The sequence below is a fragment of the Podarcis vaucheri genome (assembly GCF_965113315.1).
Source record: "Podarcis vaucheri genome assembly, chromosome: 6".
Taxonomy (NCBI): Eukaryota; Metazoa; Chordata; class Lepidosauria; order Squamata; family Lacertidae; genus Podarcis; species Podarcis vaucheri.
The window spans coordinates 50919581-50935985 of record NC_138764.1 but is presented as its reverse complement, the minus strand read 5'-3'; the positions used below and the strand labels follow the sequence as shown (position 1 = coordinate 50935985).

At 42.3% G+C, this 16405-nt stretch overlaps 1 protein-coding gene across 1 annotated transcript in view; it reads right to left on the bottom strand.

The window, feature by feature from the left end:
- Nucleotides 1-16405, bottom strand: part of FAF1 (Fas associated factor 1) — a 169589-nt gene that overhangs the window by 142384 nt on the left and 10800 nt on the right. The window contains exons 2-3 of the mRNA XM_082226741.1: nucleotides 15690-15758; nucleotides 777-823 (exon numbers count right to left, since the gene is read on the bottom strand). Coding sequence (XP_082082867.1) covers nucleotides 777-823; nucleotides 15690-15758 — 116 coding nt within the window. The remainder of the gene's footprint in view (nucleotides 1-776; nucleotides 824-15689; nucleotides 15759-16405) is intronic.

Sequence of the window (16405 nt, the reverse complement as noted above, 5' to 3'; positions counted from 1 at the left end):
CAGAGGCCTCTTTTCCTTCTCGCTCATCAGGGAGAACAAAGAGCAATTCTCAACTCTGAAGCCATGGGCCGTTTCAAAGCTAAGATGAACAATGGATGTGCTGTGTTTAGGTGTATACATTTCCATGCAAAACTGTATTGGCCCCAATTCAGAGATTTTGTGTGTGCTGAAGTGGGCTGCAGGAGCATTACTACATGCGAAGATCTTCTCTGCTAAACAGATGGCCAGGGCTGTGAGGTTTCAGAGCTAAGTAGGAAAAGAGAAGGGACTAGCCCCACTATCCTCCCCAAACCATACTGACCTATCTGTTTGGCGGGGTGCCGATATAGAAGCACAATGCAAGTAGCCCCATGTCTGGAAGAAGGGGATTGGTTTCCCTCCGTACAGCACCTTTTTACACACACAGTACCTAAAAGATTATTCAAATTCAGCTTTCCCCCTGGTTTACAGATTGCCCCTGCTGGATCAGAGCAAAAAAAATTCATAAGCTGAGCAATAAAAAGTTGCAGATTTTAAAGTTTTAGCAGTGAGATAGTCTCTGCTCACAGGCTTACAACATAAAAAGACAGGACACAAAAATAAAAGGTATTGGTAAGCAGGAGGGAAAAAGAAAAATTGGTCCACTATTTATTAAGCTCTTCCAACCTAGAAATTTTAACATTTGAAAGCTACAGCAAGATACAGGAACAACTGGTGCCAACAGCAGCTCACTAACAATAGAAATGATTTGTTCCATATGCTTAGGAGGACTAATAGTGAGAAAGTTTGCCACCTACCTTTGTAAAATCCCATTTTCCTGTGGTATAACACCATTTATAGCTGCCTGCAGAAAAAGAAAAGCATGAAGCATTTAGTATATCCACAAAATTAAATGAGAAAGCTTGTTTAAATAAAACTTAAATGTTACAGCATTTGCTAACTGATCAATCTGCATCTTGAAGTGTAGAGGGAGGATGTGTGTGTCCTACCAAAAGTATCATGGCAGGCTATGCTATCTATTTTAATATAACTAACAAGCAACCTTACATTGTTCCAGTAAATCACCATTATTATTTAGAACATCTCAATGTTCTTCAGAGGATTATAAGAATTCACCATATATCTGTTATTCAATCTAAATATGTGGATACCAAGCAAACAATGGTGGAGCAGAGTTGCTAACATTTACAGCAAATTATTGTAACTTATAGACATATGGCAGCATTCACACAATGGTACTGCCTCAGCAATTTGACCTTGTGTGTGTGTGTGTGGAATATTGAGCCTAAGGTGGATCACAGCAGAGACACCACAATTTTCTTTGCTTGAGTTTCTTTTTAAAATGAAAGGGAGAGATCAAGAGAAAAGGACAGAGGCAGAGAAAGGTAACCAACAGCATCAGCAGGTGGGGGAGGTAAATTAGGCAAAACTACAAGTGGCCAAAGTACAGCAAGATTTTCCTCCATTTATCTTTCAGAGCCAGCAGGCAGTGATGGAGCCACAGCCAGCACTATGCAAGCACAGATGTCTGGAACCTGCACTATCCTCTTAGCAACTGCCTGCTTACCCAGTGCTGAATGGTACAGGTGGGAAGGCATCTCCTCACTGTATCACCATGGTTGCTCTTGGTTACACCCAGCAAACCACCTCCCTACTTCGTGCTACCAACCAAATGCAAAGGAAGATGGATTCTCGCCTTCAATGGTTGTGTAGAAGAGGATATTTTGATAGGTGTGGCATTTTCACGCATGCACAAGTTGCACCTGCAAAAGTTCCCTCAATTCTAGATAACTACTTAAAAATTGCATCTAGCCATCCTAAAAGTTGTGGGGGTGGGGAACAGTCACAGATTGCAAAGAATTAAAATAACCCAATTTGCTTGTTTTCTACCTGAGCTAGTATGAGCTGGCTTCTTAGGTGGTTGCTCATCCAGCTACTGGTCTACCCTAGTTCTGCTTGGCTTCAAATAGATAGATAGATAGATAGATAGATAGATAGATAGATAGATAGACAAAATGCATCTGAAAAAGTGCATCAAAATGCATCAACAAAATGCATCTGAAAAAGTGATGGCTTCATACTATTTTGTACACTAGGTCTTCAAGCTCCAGCACCAAAACTCCATGAGCCCTTTTGGGGAGGCCATCCAACCCATACAATACACAGGATACTTCTCATCCTGCAGTGGCCCTTTCCTCCCTGTGTTGAATAGAGGCGAAGAAGCACATGGCTAGCATGGATAGAGAGGAACACAGTCCAGGTCAAAACGAAGCCCAATTAAAATCTCCCATGTTATGTGGTCTCTGTTCCTCGAAGGATACTCACGCTCCAATCTCTAATGCTGAAACTCAAAATAATAAATAATAACAGTCCTTATGAGTGTTCAAAGCATGCAATTTACTTCATCTAAGTAATCCTGAAATAAAACTGCAGGAAGTAATTTTCCAGCTGTGCTCTAGGTTCAGTCCTTTAGTAAGAGGCCCCCAGATAATTCTGTACAAAGTCACCATCCCATCAGAGTAAAAGTAGAGTCAGGATAGTACACTGAAAATCAGTTTAACAGAGCACTTAAGAGTGCTCAGACTACAATTGGGAAGAACCAGCTACAAATCCCCACTTGCAGGGCAATCTTAACTATGTCTGGTCAGAAGTAAAGCCTACTGATATACAGTGGTACCTCTAGTTATGTACATAAATGGGGCTTACTCCTGGGAACCTGAGGTTAGGATAACAGCCTTAGCCATGAAGCTGACTCCCCAACTCTCTTCCTAACCAACTTCAAAGTATTGTTGTTTGGATCAAACGAAGGTGGACAGGCAGGGGATGGTGAGAACTATAGCCTAAAACATCTCGAGGGCACCAAGATGGGGAAGACTGACCAAGTGTGTTGATAAGTCTGCTGTGACAGACTATTAAGATTCTGTTGGCAGGTACCATTATACTCCACCACAGATCTCTCACACATGAGGATAATAATACTGGACTACCTGGTAGGAATTTTGTAAGAATTACTCAAACGCTCAGAAAAAGCACCATATAGAATCTAAATGTAATAAAAATGTTATCTACTTTCCTTTATGTGAACTGCACATGATAGAAATGCATCTTACATTCTTAATAGGACACATACATGTCATTTTCTTCTTATTTTCCCATTCACACCTTGTAAGTACAAGTAGAGAGATCTAGCACACTCTCCCTGGCCAACTGACCTCTTCCTAAAATATAAATTTAGTTCTGAGTTTAAGCAGTTCTTGCTAGGTTTAATATTAACTTCCAAAGGCTGGGTTTAATATTTAACTGCCAACAAATATGGTTTGTTTTTTAAAGAGATGTTTATGCAAAGTGCATGGAATGGCACTAAAATAATCACATACTTACTGCAATAGGTGGGGCACTCCTAACAGTAGCAGCCCAGATTCATAACACTAAGGTTTATTAACTTCAGCTGTAAAAACACAAGACTCTCTTTTTTGTGCTTAGCCACTGAAGGTACATAGATTGATTCTCCACAGAACATAAAAATCATTTCAAATGGCTCCACGGGAAATTAAAATATTGGCTACTAACTCCTGTCATCTTTAGTCAGAGTCACCAGTGATACCTTCCAGTTCAGGAGAAACCCTAGTGGGCAAGGCTTTCAGATAACTAGTGGTAGCTAGACTGTATCATATGCTTCCATGCTTCCTTATTCCCTACTCTCTCTGCCTAATAAATCACTATCTCTATTTTTGTCTGTGGAGGATGCAAGTTGCTTGAGTACATTCATCAGAATTTAGCTTCCTCAGAACATCCTATCAACTATTAAACCAGTTGAGGACAGGTCTAATGCAGAAATGAATGACTAAAGCATACAGAAAGCAGGGCAGAGACTTCTGCAATGTGCCAAATTGCTGGGGTGGGGCAGTTCAAGCAGTGGTCTTTGGCTTGATAATTGAGCCATGGCAAGCACAGTCATACCTTGGATCTTGAACACCTTGGCTCCAGAACAAATCGGCTCCTGAACGATCGAAACCTGGATGCGAGTGTTCCAGTTTTCAAATGTTCTTTTGGAAGCCGAACGTCTGACAGGGCTTCCGATCAGAAGCCGCGCTTTGGTTTTTGAATGTTTTGGAAGTTGAACAGACTTCCGGAATGGGTTCCATTCGAGCAGTTGCCGAACAACTCCAGGCACGCCTGGAAGAAGCGGACCATTTGGATCCCTTCCAGTTGGGATTCAGGCCTCATCATGGGACTGAAACTGCCTTGGTCGCACTGGTTGATGATCTCCGGCGGGCTAGGGACAAAGGTGAGAGCTGTTTCCTAGTTCTGCTGGATCTCTCAGCGGCGTTCGATACCATCGACCATAGCATCCTTCTGGACCGTCTTGAGGGGCTGGGAGCTGGGGGCACTGTTATACAGTGGTTCCGCTCCTTCCTCCAAGGCCGTGTTCAGAAAGTGGTGGTGGGGGATGAGTGTTCAGAACCCTGGGCCCTCACTTGTGGGGTGCCTCAGGGTTCTGTCCTCTCCCCCATGCTTTTCAACATCTACATGCGGCCGCTGGGAGAGATCATCAGGAGGTTTGGGCTGGGTGTTCATCAGTATGCGGATGATACCCAGCTCTACCTCTCTTTTAAATCAGAACCAGTGAAGGCGGTGACAGTCCTGTGTGAGTGCCTGGAGGCGGTTGGAGGATGGATGGCGGCTAACAGATTGAGGTTGAATCCTGACAAGACAGAAGTACTGTTTTTGGGGGACAGGAGGTGGGCAGGTGTGGAGGACTCCCTGGTCCTGAATGGGGTAACTGTGCCCCTGAAGGACCAGGTGCGCAGCCTGGGAGTCATTTTGGACTCACAGCTGTCCATGGAGGCACAGGTCAAATCTGTGTCCAGGGCAGCTGTTTACCAGCTCCATCTGGTACGTAGGCTGAGACCCTATCTGCCTGCGGACTGTCTCGCCAGAGTGGTGCATGCTCTGGTTATCTCCCGCTTGGACTACTGCAATGCACTCTACGTGGGGCTACCTTTGAAGGTGACTCGGAAACTACAACTAATCCAGAATGCGGCAGCTAGACTGGTGACTGGGAGCGGCCGCCGAGACCATATAACACCGGTCTTGAAAGACCTGCATTGGCTCCCAGTACGTTTCCGAGCACAATTCAAAGTGTTGGTGCTGACCTTTAAAGCCCTAAACGGCCTCGGTCCAGTATACCTGAAGGAGCGTCTCCACCCCCATCATTCTGCCCGGACGCTGAGGTCCAGCGCCGAGGGCCTTCTGGCGGTTCCCTCATTGCGAGAAGCAAAGCTACAGGGAACCAGGCAGAGGGCCTTCTCGGTAGTGGCGCCCGCCCTGTAGAACACCCTTCCAGCAGATGTCAAGGCAATAAACAACTACCTGACATTCAGGAGACATCTTAAGGCAGCCCTGTTCAGGGAAGTTTTTAACGTGTGATATTTTATTGTATTTTTGGTTTTTATGGAAGCCGCCCAGAGTGGCTGGGGAGGCCCAGCCAGATGGGCGGGGTATAAATAATAAATTATTATTATTATTATTATTATTATTATATTATTCCAAGGTATGACTGTATTTTCATCTATGAAATGTTATAGGAGGATACGTTGTAGAGTCCTTCCTGTTCATCAGTTGCAAGGCAAACAAATGTTCCAATATTGGTATTTGACTAAAAAAAAATTTACTATCTGGGCAGCTGGTTTCTAGTCAACTTTTTCTTATATAAAAACCTTGTAATTAACCTTAAGAAATGATGTCCACTTGTGCTTCCCAGACAAATGGGTAAAAGCAAATCATCATCCCCGGCAGCCCAGAGCAGCCAAAACAGTAGAGTATCTATTACTGTTAGCTTTACTCAGACTTCAAGGCTTAAAACATCAAAGTGTTCCAACTGCTAATGCAAAGTCACATACTCTTTTTTTTACCATGAAAATGACAACATTTGTTCCATTCAGACCAAAGCAAAGCAATGGCTGCACTGTTTTGAAATGCAGCGGCCTGTGCCACATATTTCAGAATCCTCTTCTATGTAAAAGGCCAATGTTCTTGAGAAATTAAAAAAATATATATTTAATGCTTCCAGAGCAAACATACATCACAATACAGTGGGTATTATTATCCAGCATTGAAGTTACAGATTTCTCCTTCATCTGCAGCCTTCATGCACTCCCAAATCTGCCCTGACGTTTCCCCAACACTCCAGAGCAGGCCTGGGGGGCATGTGGGAGGCTGTAGTAGAGAGAAGGGAAAGTCTCACGACACAAATGGAAGCAGATTCCACACCACTGGATACTCCCCAGTATGTTCCAAGATCCTTTTGCAAAATCTACCGTATTTTTCGCTCTATAGGACGTACTCCCCCCCCAAAAAAAATGAAGGGGAAGGGTGTGTGCGTCCTATGGAGCGAATGCAGGCTTTTGCTGAAGCCTGGAGAGCGAGAGGTGTCGGTGCGCAGCGACCCCTCTCAATCTCCAGGCTTCAGGAAGCTATCCACATGCCTTGGTAGCCTGGAGGGAACTCCCGCCGGGCTCCGCAGGCTTGCGGATAGCTGCCTGCAGCCCGAAACTGTTCTAGCTTTGGGATGTCTGCACAAAGTCTCCGCAGGGCGGCGGGGTGAAGGCACCCCGCCGCCCTGCAGAGGCTTGAAAGGCTGTCCCTGAAGCCAAAACAGCGAGACGGGGCACTGCGCAGCCCTCCGTCTCGCTGTTCTAGCTTCAGGATGGCTGCGCAAAGCCTCCGCAGGGCGGTGGGGTGAAAACATACCATTTGTGACCTGTGTAAGTGCCATGTCACACCAGTTACTCCCTCCGATTTTTACTCCCGAAGAAACTTGAGACTTACAGCCCAATTCTCACTGGGTTTACTTGTCATGAGCCCCACAGCACTGTCAGGCTTGGGCTTGGACTGGCAGCCCCAGAAAGAGAAGGAGAAAGAAACAGAGGTGAGATATTAACTGTGTGGCCCTGGGTTGGAGTATGGGGGGATCCCACACCCTTAATGTCAGTCACCTTGGAAAAGGAAGCAGGGAAGATGGCTCTGACCTCTGAGGCTCTATAGAGCGGAGAGCCTCAGTAGAGGCTGGGGAGGACTTTAATCAGTCAATGGAGATGAACAGGTGGTGTCTGAACAGGAAAGTGCAGCTTTGTCACCTAGAACCAGGAACTGCCTTCACAGGTGAGAGGAGACCCACTCACCCCCAACAGAATGTTCGCTTGCAAGCTTGACATTCCCACAGTGTGAGAGAGTCTTGCAGGTGAGCAGACCATGCCTCATGGTTTGGAGGGAGGGGTGGGAAAACCTGTTGGGACATCTTTGTTGCTTCCATCCAGTTCTGAACTTCTTGCCCTACTCTTGAATCATGACTCTTGAGCACTGTGTCTGCTGCTGACCCTGTACTTGCCTGAATAAAAATCTCTTTCTTACAAATAACAGCCTCTGCCTGTGTGTTTTGGGTGGGAGCCTGAACATTCCTTGGAACTGTCCCACTGATTTCAATAGGACTTCATTTGAAGTAAATAGGCCTGTGATTGCAGCCTCAGCCTTACACCCAGATGCCAAGTGCTGTTGCAAAATCCATATAATGTTACAGGTCTGATGTGCAATAAACCCACACTGCATCACTCCTATCCCAAGAACTAACAGTGCAATCCTATATGTGTCCTCTGAAAAGTAAAACTTATTGACTAGAAGGTTAATGAACTGCCACATAATTTTATCATTGAAAAGTACCACGTTTCTGTTGCTATAAGCTAAAACCTTTGAGAAAAGAGAGCTATGAGCTTGCAGGCAGCAATAATAATTTAGAATTCAAGCAAAGTTTTCATATATCCAGTTCACATGCTATGCTAAAGCTCATTCTTTGTTTACTGCTCATGGTTTCTGTGGTATGAGTTAAACCACAAACCCAGGTTCAGGTACAACATTAAGCCAAACTATGACTTAGCCATGGGTACAACAGCAGCTGGATCGGGGGAGGAGTGTTGTGGCTGTGATCTTTGTTCCAGGGACCTGTACAATTGGTTGTTTGTGCTAAGCCATGGTTTGTCTTAGTGTTACATGCCAACTGGACCATTGTGTATGAGGGAAAACCACATTCCAAAAAGCTACTTATGGCTATGAATTCTTTTTTTAAATCAGCCAAGCAACCCACCATAATTATTTTGTTTCTGATTTGAGGTTTTGAACACTAAAGGTTTTAGCAATATTTAATATTAAAATTGGACTTTATATTTGTATATACTAAAGTATCAAAAGTTTCATAATCAAGATTTAAGCTTAGTACACCAAAAATATGAATTTGTGATGAGAAACGCTAAACGAGAAGGGGGAGGGATATTGGTTAGAGACTGCCAAGTATTTCTGTACTCTCAGGTGCTGCCTTTTGTGTGGACTGTGAATACAAAGAACTCTCTATTACAAGAAATAGAGTAGCTTCTTCATAAAAAGAAATTGACATTTATTAGCCTCGCTGCTCACTTGATGACTCTGCATTTCTGGTTGGCAGCTGTGCAAGGATAATAGAAGTCGAAAGAGCTCATTACTGCAGTAATGAAATTTCAACTACTATTTAGATAAGGTTGCACATGCTGCTTACATTACTTTCATAACGTTGACACCAAGCCTAACCAAACTCCTACCTCTGTTCTAATACTGTATATTGTAAGCCACATACTAACAGAATATGTGATTTAATGGCAAGAAAGAAGTTAGGTGGCAAAAATAAATGCTGCCGGCACCCTGATTGCATTATATTTTCCTAAGCACACCTTGGGGGGAAATTAAATAAAGCTGGAGATTCAAACATAACAACAACAAAATTAGAAAGGCATATTGATACTTTAAGTCAGATCCAACAAGCAATACTAGGCACCTAGCATAGTGCACTTGTGAACGCTACTGATTTAGCAGTCCAATGCCTCCAGATTCTGACTGCAGGAAATAACCACACAATGCATTTCATAGTAATTCACTGATAAACACTTCACTTTGAGGACAGGGGAGTTACAGATATTGCCAGTTCTCAATGAGGTATTGGAATTGCCAACTTTTTCTGGCAAAAAAATTGCCTTTGCTAATCACAGGTCAGGGGCCGTGGATTTAACGAGTGAATGAAATGTTTTCTATCACAGCTGGAAAACAGAACAGTTTCATCTTCTGAATTTCTCTCTCATGTACCTATTAACAGTACAGAAACCCTATTAGAAAAAACGGTGATGCAATGACGACAGACATTATTACAAAATAGAAGCTCCATGCTCAGAGTCAGTACTGTATATCCCCACTTCAGCTTCTGGAACAAAGAGGGGAAAGCAACTGTGTTCACAGCATTCTTACAAGGTTCTCCAGAGCCACCTGGTAGGCCATGTGGGGCATTTCTGATTTAAGAAAATTCATATGTTTTCAGGAAAGTGATTGTATCTTTTCCCAATAAAACTTATACAACAATGAGTAAGGCACCAATTCTGAACTGGATTTTGAATGTTTAAGTAAAAATGCAAAAGGCACAGGAGAGTTGTCTGCACTTCCTTTCAAATGTCCCCCAAAACAAAACAAAACCCTACATAATTGCCAAAGTGTACTTGCATGGCTAGCCAAGTCATAAACCATTTCACATAAAGACAGAGGAGATAGACCATACCTCACATAAAACTTGATGGACCTTATTACTAAGTGCTTTATGAGGACATCAAAACTTACAGTGTGACCTAGCAAGCTCTACATTCTAGCACTCGAAAGCTTCACAAAACAATATATACTGAAACTGGACTTCTTTATAGACTTGCTAAGTGCTATTTTTCTAGAAAAATAGGTGCCAGAACTCACCATGAACACCTCCCTTGTTCCCTTATACAGTGGTACCTCGGGTTTAGTACTTCGTTCCGGAGGTCTGTTCTTAACCTGAAACTGTTCTTAACCTGAAGCACCACTTTAGCTAATGGGACCTCCTGCTGCTGCCGCGCCGCCGGAGCACAATTTCTCTTCTCATCCTGAAGCAAAGTTCTTAACCCGAGGTAATATTTCTGGGTTAGCGGAGTCTGTAACCTGAAGCGTATGTAACCTGAAGCGGTATGTAACCTGAGGTACCACTGTAATAGTAATGCTTCCCACCTGAGAAATGCCGGAACTGAGTTCAGGCTGAAAAAAAGCCCTGGACTTGCCCCAAATGTTGGGAATTGTTTGCCCCTCTTCTTTCCTTGTAACAGCAAAACAAACAAACACTCCAGAAAAGTTCATAAGCACATTTCAAACAACAAAGTCTGAATCAAGTAAAAACAATTAAAATCTGGAGCCTGTTTGAATTGTTCTCCAACCTTCCTTGGGAAACTCTGTTACCTGGCGGCTGGATGACTAGAGTGCAGAAGCAAAGACAACTTCACCTCACATGTGTGCCTGTTTAATTTGTCCTTAAACACACAGGGCCACATTCCAAGAATATATAGCAACATTTTACATTTACAACCAGTTGTTATTATTATTAAAGGCTTTTTTTTTGTAAATTCTGCTGCTTGAGTCCTTAAGAATTCTGGGGCTTGCCATATTCTCTTCTGCACCCCAAAAAGGCCAAGGGAAGTCTCTGGAAAGGCATTCAGCAAGACTGCAGCAGCTAAATTCAGAGACCGACCATGTACAAGTGAAAGCACCTTACAAAATGGAGCAAGTCCATTGGATTCAAGCCAGTGACTATACAAATTAAGACTATAAGAGCCCTGCTTCTTAAATTCTGTAAGTTTCTAAAAGTGGATATATTTGTGAACTTGCATAATTTATTCCCATTTGATAGCAATGGAGAGGGCAAAATATTATGCAAAAGTTCACTCTAAAAATCCTGCCTAAACATCCCTTGCTGGCTTCTGAACTTTGACTAGCAACCCATATTCTGGAAAACCGATATTAATGGCTATAAGGACTAACGACTTGCTTTTTTCATTTTTAATAAAACAAATCTTTTCAAGTTGTTGATTTATCACTAACCATACCAAATTCTGCATCTGCATGGCATCACACAATGCACACAGGCCATGTGACAGAACATTAATATTCTTGTGGTTAGAGAGAAATATGAGTCTTGTCTCTTTCAATATGACTAACTGCTTTCAGTTTGCCCAAGTTTCTTTTGTGTTTTCATCGACTCTAGACTGTCCTCTTCACAATATGAACTGTGTATTTTAAAAAGATGCACGTTTTTATGTCTTGATACAGCAGAACTCCCATGATACAGAATTTGGGTATGTGAATTTCCTGTGTGTTCTTCTTCAAGGTCTACATTAACATGACTTCTAGCTAGGGTTGCCATCATCCAGAATTTCCTGGACACAGCTGGGATTCGGTGGTGGTAAACAGTGTCTGGGCAGAAATCTCTGCAAATGTCCAGGAAAATCCAGACATATGGCAACCCATGTCGGAAGTGTAGATTTGGCGAATTTCATTTAAAATGTCTCAAAAACTTCATTTTTAATGAGATTTTTTTTTGGGGGGGTTGGCATATTAGTATTACAACAAATTTATCATATGTGTTTAAACCAAACACAGTGTGTTGTAGTGGTTACAGTGCTGGAACTGGGAGAACAAGGTTCAAATCCTCGCTCGACCATAAAACCCACCATCGGCCAGTCACCTAACTTATCTCATAATGCTGTTGCAAGGATAAAATGGGGAGAGGGATAACCATGTACTTCGTTCTGAAATCCTTGTATGAAAATTGGTATATAAACGTAATAATGAATAGAATATTTCATGTCAAAACATGACCTCAAACAGATTAAGCAGGACCTGGATGAAAACTGCAAGATATGCTACAAATGCACATCTGCAACCATATTGGCTGCAGAAGTAGAGGCCTGCTTCCATGTGTAGATTTCTCTTGCTGGGTGAAGATGAGCATCTTTAGGGTGCCTGGTATGTCTAGTCCCTCGTAAATACCAGACTTCAGAAGTCACTTCCATGACTCGCTGGACTGGTAGGTCAACCCAACCTTCTTCAAATTCTCTTAAGATATCAAATAGCCATACACATCTGAGTGGAGAGATTATCCAGGTGAGAGATAAAAGTTAAAATTTGATCTGAGAATGCCATGGAGTGCTTTAGAGACACCTGGTCAAACTGTCTCTAGGAAAGGGGGGAAATTAATTAAAAGCTTCCCTTTTGCTATGTGGATTTTCAGCCCTATGAATTTGTTCATTTTTTTTCAAAAATGAAAAAAGAACATTTTAAACAGTGGCTTCTTTATACGCAGGATTTATCTAACCTCTCTAATGTGCTAGTTTCTAAGAGGAGACCTCTCCGTTTTTCCATTTTCAAAAGGAGTGAATATTATTATTAGGCTGTCCATAAAATTATTAAAGTTATGAAACTGAAGTATTATAAAAACAAGGCACAGAGCAGTTTCTGTCTTCTGATCCTTAGAAACAACATACAGGAGGAGCTGCAAGCCATCACATTAACAGGTGTGCTAAACCACTGACTTTACTGCAAAGACATGGTTGCTTTGAACCACTGCCAGCAAAAAGGATAAAGAAGTTAAATATAGCAGTAAAGCAGACATTTCAGCAAATGTTGAAATGTACGTTTTAGAGAATGTATGCTTAAAACTGGGATAATCATAACCATTTGCGGAGCTTCTACAATGAAACGATGTTCTTTGCAAATGGGTAGATGGAGGCTACATTCACATTAATATGAAATAGCATTTACTTTTCTACCAGAGATAAATACAGTGAAAACAAGTACAGCAGATCATATGAAAAGTGGCCAACATGCAGCCAGCAGGCTACCAAGGCCCTGGAGGGCCATTTTGTGTATCCTGGTGCTTTTTGATAAAATCCTGAAACTCTCTACTTTTTGTCCCTCATGGTTGCAAAAATGAGTTTGAAAACACAGAACACTGACTTGCCAAAGACCACAAAAATGGAAAGCAAGTGACTATATTTTATGAGTTGCCTCAAGTTTTAGCAATACCACAGCTGTCATTAACCTCCATTGACTTGAATAACCAGATAGCAAAAGGGAAACTTTTACTTACCAACATGGCAAGATCTTTTCACTAGAAAATGCTCTTAATTCCTAAAGCACAGTCAAACTGATCCAGACAATACTTTATTACAGGATTGACTGCACAAGGAAAAAACCAACAACTTTAAGTTGTACAACTCTCCCTGAGGCAGAAAAATAGTGTTTCCTACAAATAAAGTTAACCAGTTTGCAATATGAAGTGTGCAAATTCAGTGTCAAGTATTTCTCAAAATGAGAATAACAAAGCCAAGAAGCACACATCTGAAATACTAGGGCGAAATGAAGAGCTACATCAGGGGTTCTCAAACTCCAGGGCACATTTGAGAAGATTGAGAATAACTGAAGCCCACTAGTCACAAAATGGCAGTGCAGGGGCAAAGACAGCCACAAAATGGTGGGAGATGGAGGTGGAGTTTGGCATGAACAGCTGACACAACTAGTGCTATTTTTTTTACTGGTACTTAAACCCTCTTTGGAAATTAATAACTTTCCCATAGAAATTTCCTTGGGACTCTTGAGCTCCATAGTAGTGCTTTCCTCAGGTTCTGGAATTAGCTCTGAAATTATCATGACTCAACCTACCCATTTTAGGTAGAACTTGCTGATTCAGAGGATCTAACTGGAAATGGCTATTTATTTTCTATCCCCGCCCCCACATACGCCTCTCCAATAATTTTTAACCATTTCCTCTCACTTCATCTTCCCTTCTCCTTTCATACATGGACAGATAGTTTGGAAGGAGTGGAGAGGGTACAAGTTATTTCATCCACACTCCAATCTGCCCACTCAACCTCTTCTTCCTGTAACAACATCCCTTCTTCCTCTCAATTTCCAGCTGTTTTGGGTTTTTTTAATTATCTCTTTCTGCTTTTCTTCATAGTGTCCTCTAGCATTTTCCTTTCAAAAAAGGAAGATCTTTGCTTCTCTCCTTCCTCAACCCCTTAATCTACTGCCATCTTTATTCAGTGGCACTTTCTCTCTCCTACTCACCCACCCTACATGGGCACACAGTTGCACACACTGACAATCCAAATTCTGGCAGTTCCTCAATACCAGGTTTTTCTTCTAAGGGGGAGGAAGAAACTATCACCTTCAGTCAGCCAGGAAAGACCTCTTGAGTCAGGAGGAAGCCTGGGGTGTGGGAGTATGAATGAGAAAGGCCGAAGGCATAGCAGCACCCCTGGGTGCATCTTCTCCTCCTCACCCTCAGTGTGACCGTCCCCATCCCCATTTTCCTTCCTCACACTCAGATAGCTGTTGTAATCGCTGCTGTCCATTTCCTCTCTCCTGGCTCCTTTCCAACTTTGCATGCTACAGGACAACTCTCTAACCTACTCCTGCTCCCACATGTACCTATACACTGCTCATGGTGTAGCAGTTGGGAACAGGATGTTCAAGTGAGGCAGCATTGGGCAGGCTGCAGTGTTAAGCCCCTCTGGTGGTCCCATCACACAGTCTGAGGAACACTGAACAAGTTGCTACATCCTAATTCTATGGTGGGGGAAATACAACAAAAGTAGGTCACAAAATCAGTGTTCTTGAAAGGAAAAATTAAATACCTGATGCAGCAATTTACATGGGGCACAACAAGAGGAGAGGGAGGGAAGTCCTATTATGTAAACTGAAACCCTTGAAACCCAGATCTACTTTGTTGGATACTGCCCTTATCTTGGATCCAGCACAGAGCTAGCTGAACTTACTTCCCATTGAAATGGGTAGGAGTTAAGTATTTCTTGCATTGTTTTCAACAGAAACCAAAATCAACTGTCTGGAGTCAATTCTTCTCCCTTTAATTTCATATATTTCTACTGTACATTTGTATGTTTTGCTGTATTTCCAGTTTCTCAACGAAAGTTTAAAGAATACAGATCCTAATACAAACCAGCTGGGCCTTTTCACCTTTATGATGCCATTGTAATGTGTGATGTGTTATACCCACTCCCTGTTTCTCATTTTTTTAACCTTACACTAACCCATGAAAATGCCTTCCCTTTATTGGAAAGGTAAGGTAGCTCTGAGACGTTTCGGTAAGGAATTTTGCAAAAGATTTGCTGGAACTTCAAATGCAAATAGGTGCTTACTGACCAGAGGGTCTCAAAATACTAGCTTTTTACCCCTGCATTTGCCAAACAAATAGTCCTTCACTATATACCTGAAGAACCTGGTGTTAACATTAATTTGTTCAATCATAACCTCAGCCATTCTAGAAACTTTGCTTAAGGACCTGGGGGGGTGGTCAACATATTGTAAGGGTCGCCAAGCAGATTCAATATTGCACTTGGTTGAGCTGTGGAGTGTCAGTACTGAGACTAGTATGAAAGCACGGTGTCATTCAATACCTGATCAAAGCTAAATAAACACTACTCGTGGTTTACTATGAGGAGCACAGCATCAAAATTAGTAAGCAATACTGATGTCCACAGAGGGGGAGGGGCAAGGTAATGGCGAAGCTGACATGGACCAAACATGCCAGCCACAGAATCACATTGATTCCACTAGGGTGTTTGCACCATGCACACCTCACCCCTCCCCTCTCTGACCCAGTTTACAGAAGCAACACAGTCAGAAGGAGGTCAGGTAAGCAGCATAAACCCACTGCACCATGCACTACTGGACAGATGCATGGTGATCATGAAATTAATAGCTGATTGGCAACAAGTTTTGTTCTGGCTCTCTTTTTTCCTATACGACCAGTAAAAAACAGTACTTACCACTAAATCCCAGTTATTTTGTTCAAGTAAGGTGATAGCTTCATCAATATTTTCTATACCAGTACATGCCTAAAATGAAAAAAATAAATAAAAGGGTTCAGATGAAGAAATCTCTCAAGTATTAATTCTTTAAACATTAAAATAAGACAGGGGTCACCAACTCAGGAACCACCATGACACCCATGAAAGCCTTGAAATTTCTAGGAAATGAGCCAGCCTGGCTGCTCCAGCTTATCACTGTTTTCAGGCAATGAATGAAGTCAGAGCTTTGACTGATAAGTGAGCTGTTTGGACACCAGGCAACAGGAATCCCTGGGACCCTAAACAGTTGCTGTCCCCACCCCCCTTTAGTGCAATTTTCCTGTTTACATCTCATTTTCTAGTCTCTGGGATTCTCTTTAGCTTGTCCTTTCTTTTCCCCTAGCAACCAGGAAGCATCTTTCCTATGACAGGCTTGTCTAAGATCAGGAAGCTCCTAGATGTTATTTTCTGCAAACAGTACTATACAATAGTGACGGTGGAGGGTAAAGAATCCCCCTCCCTCCACGAAAGGCAAATCTTGGCATATACAACTAAAAGAATCTCCAGTATTCATTTCTCAGATGTATACCCCATCTTTCTACATTAGGCATTCAAAGAGGCCAACAAAATTAGAAGTGGATACAATAAAAAAAAAATCATTATCAAGAAACAAACAGAAAATATCAGTTCTTTCC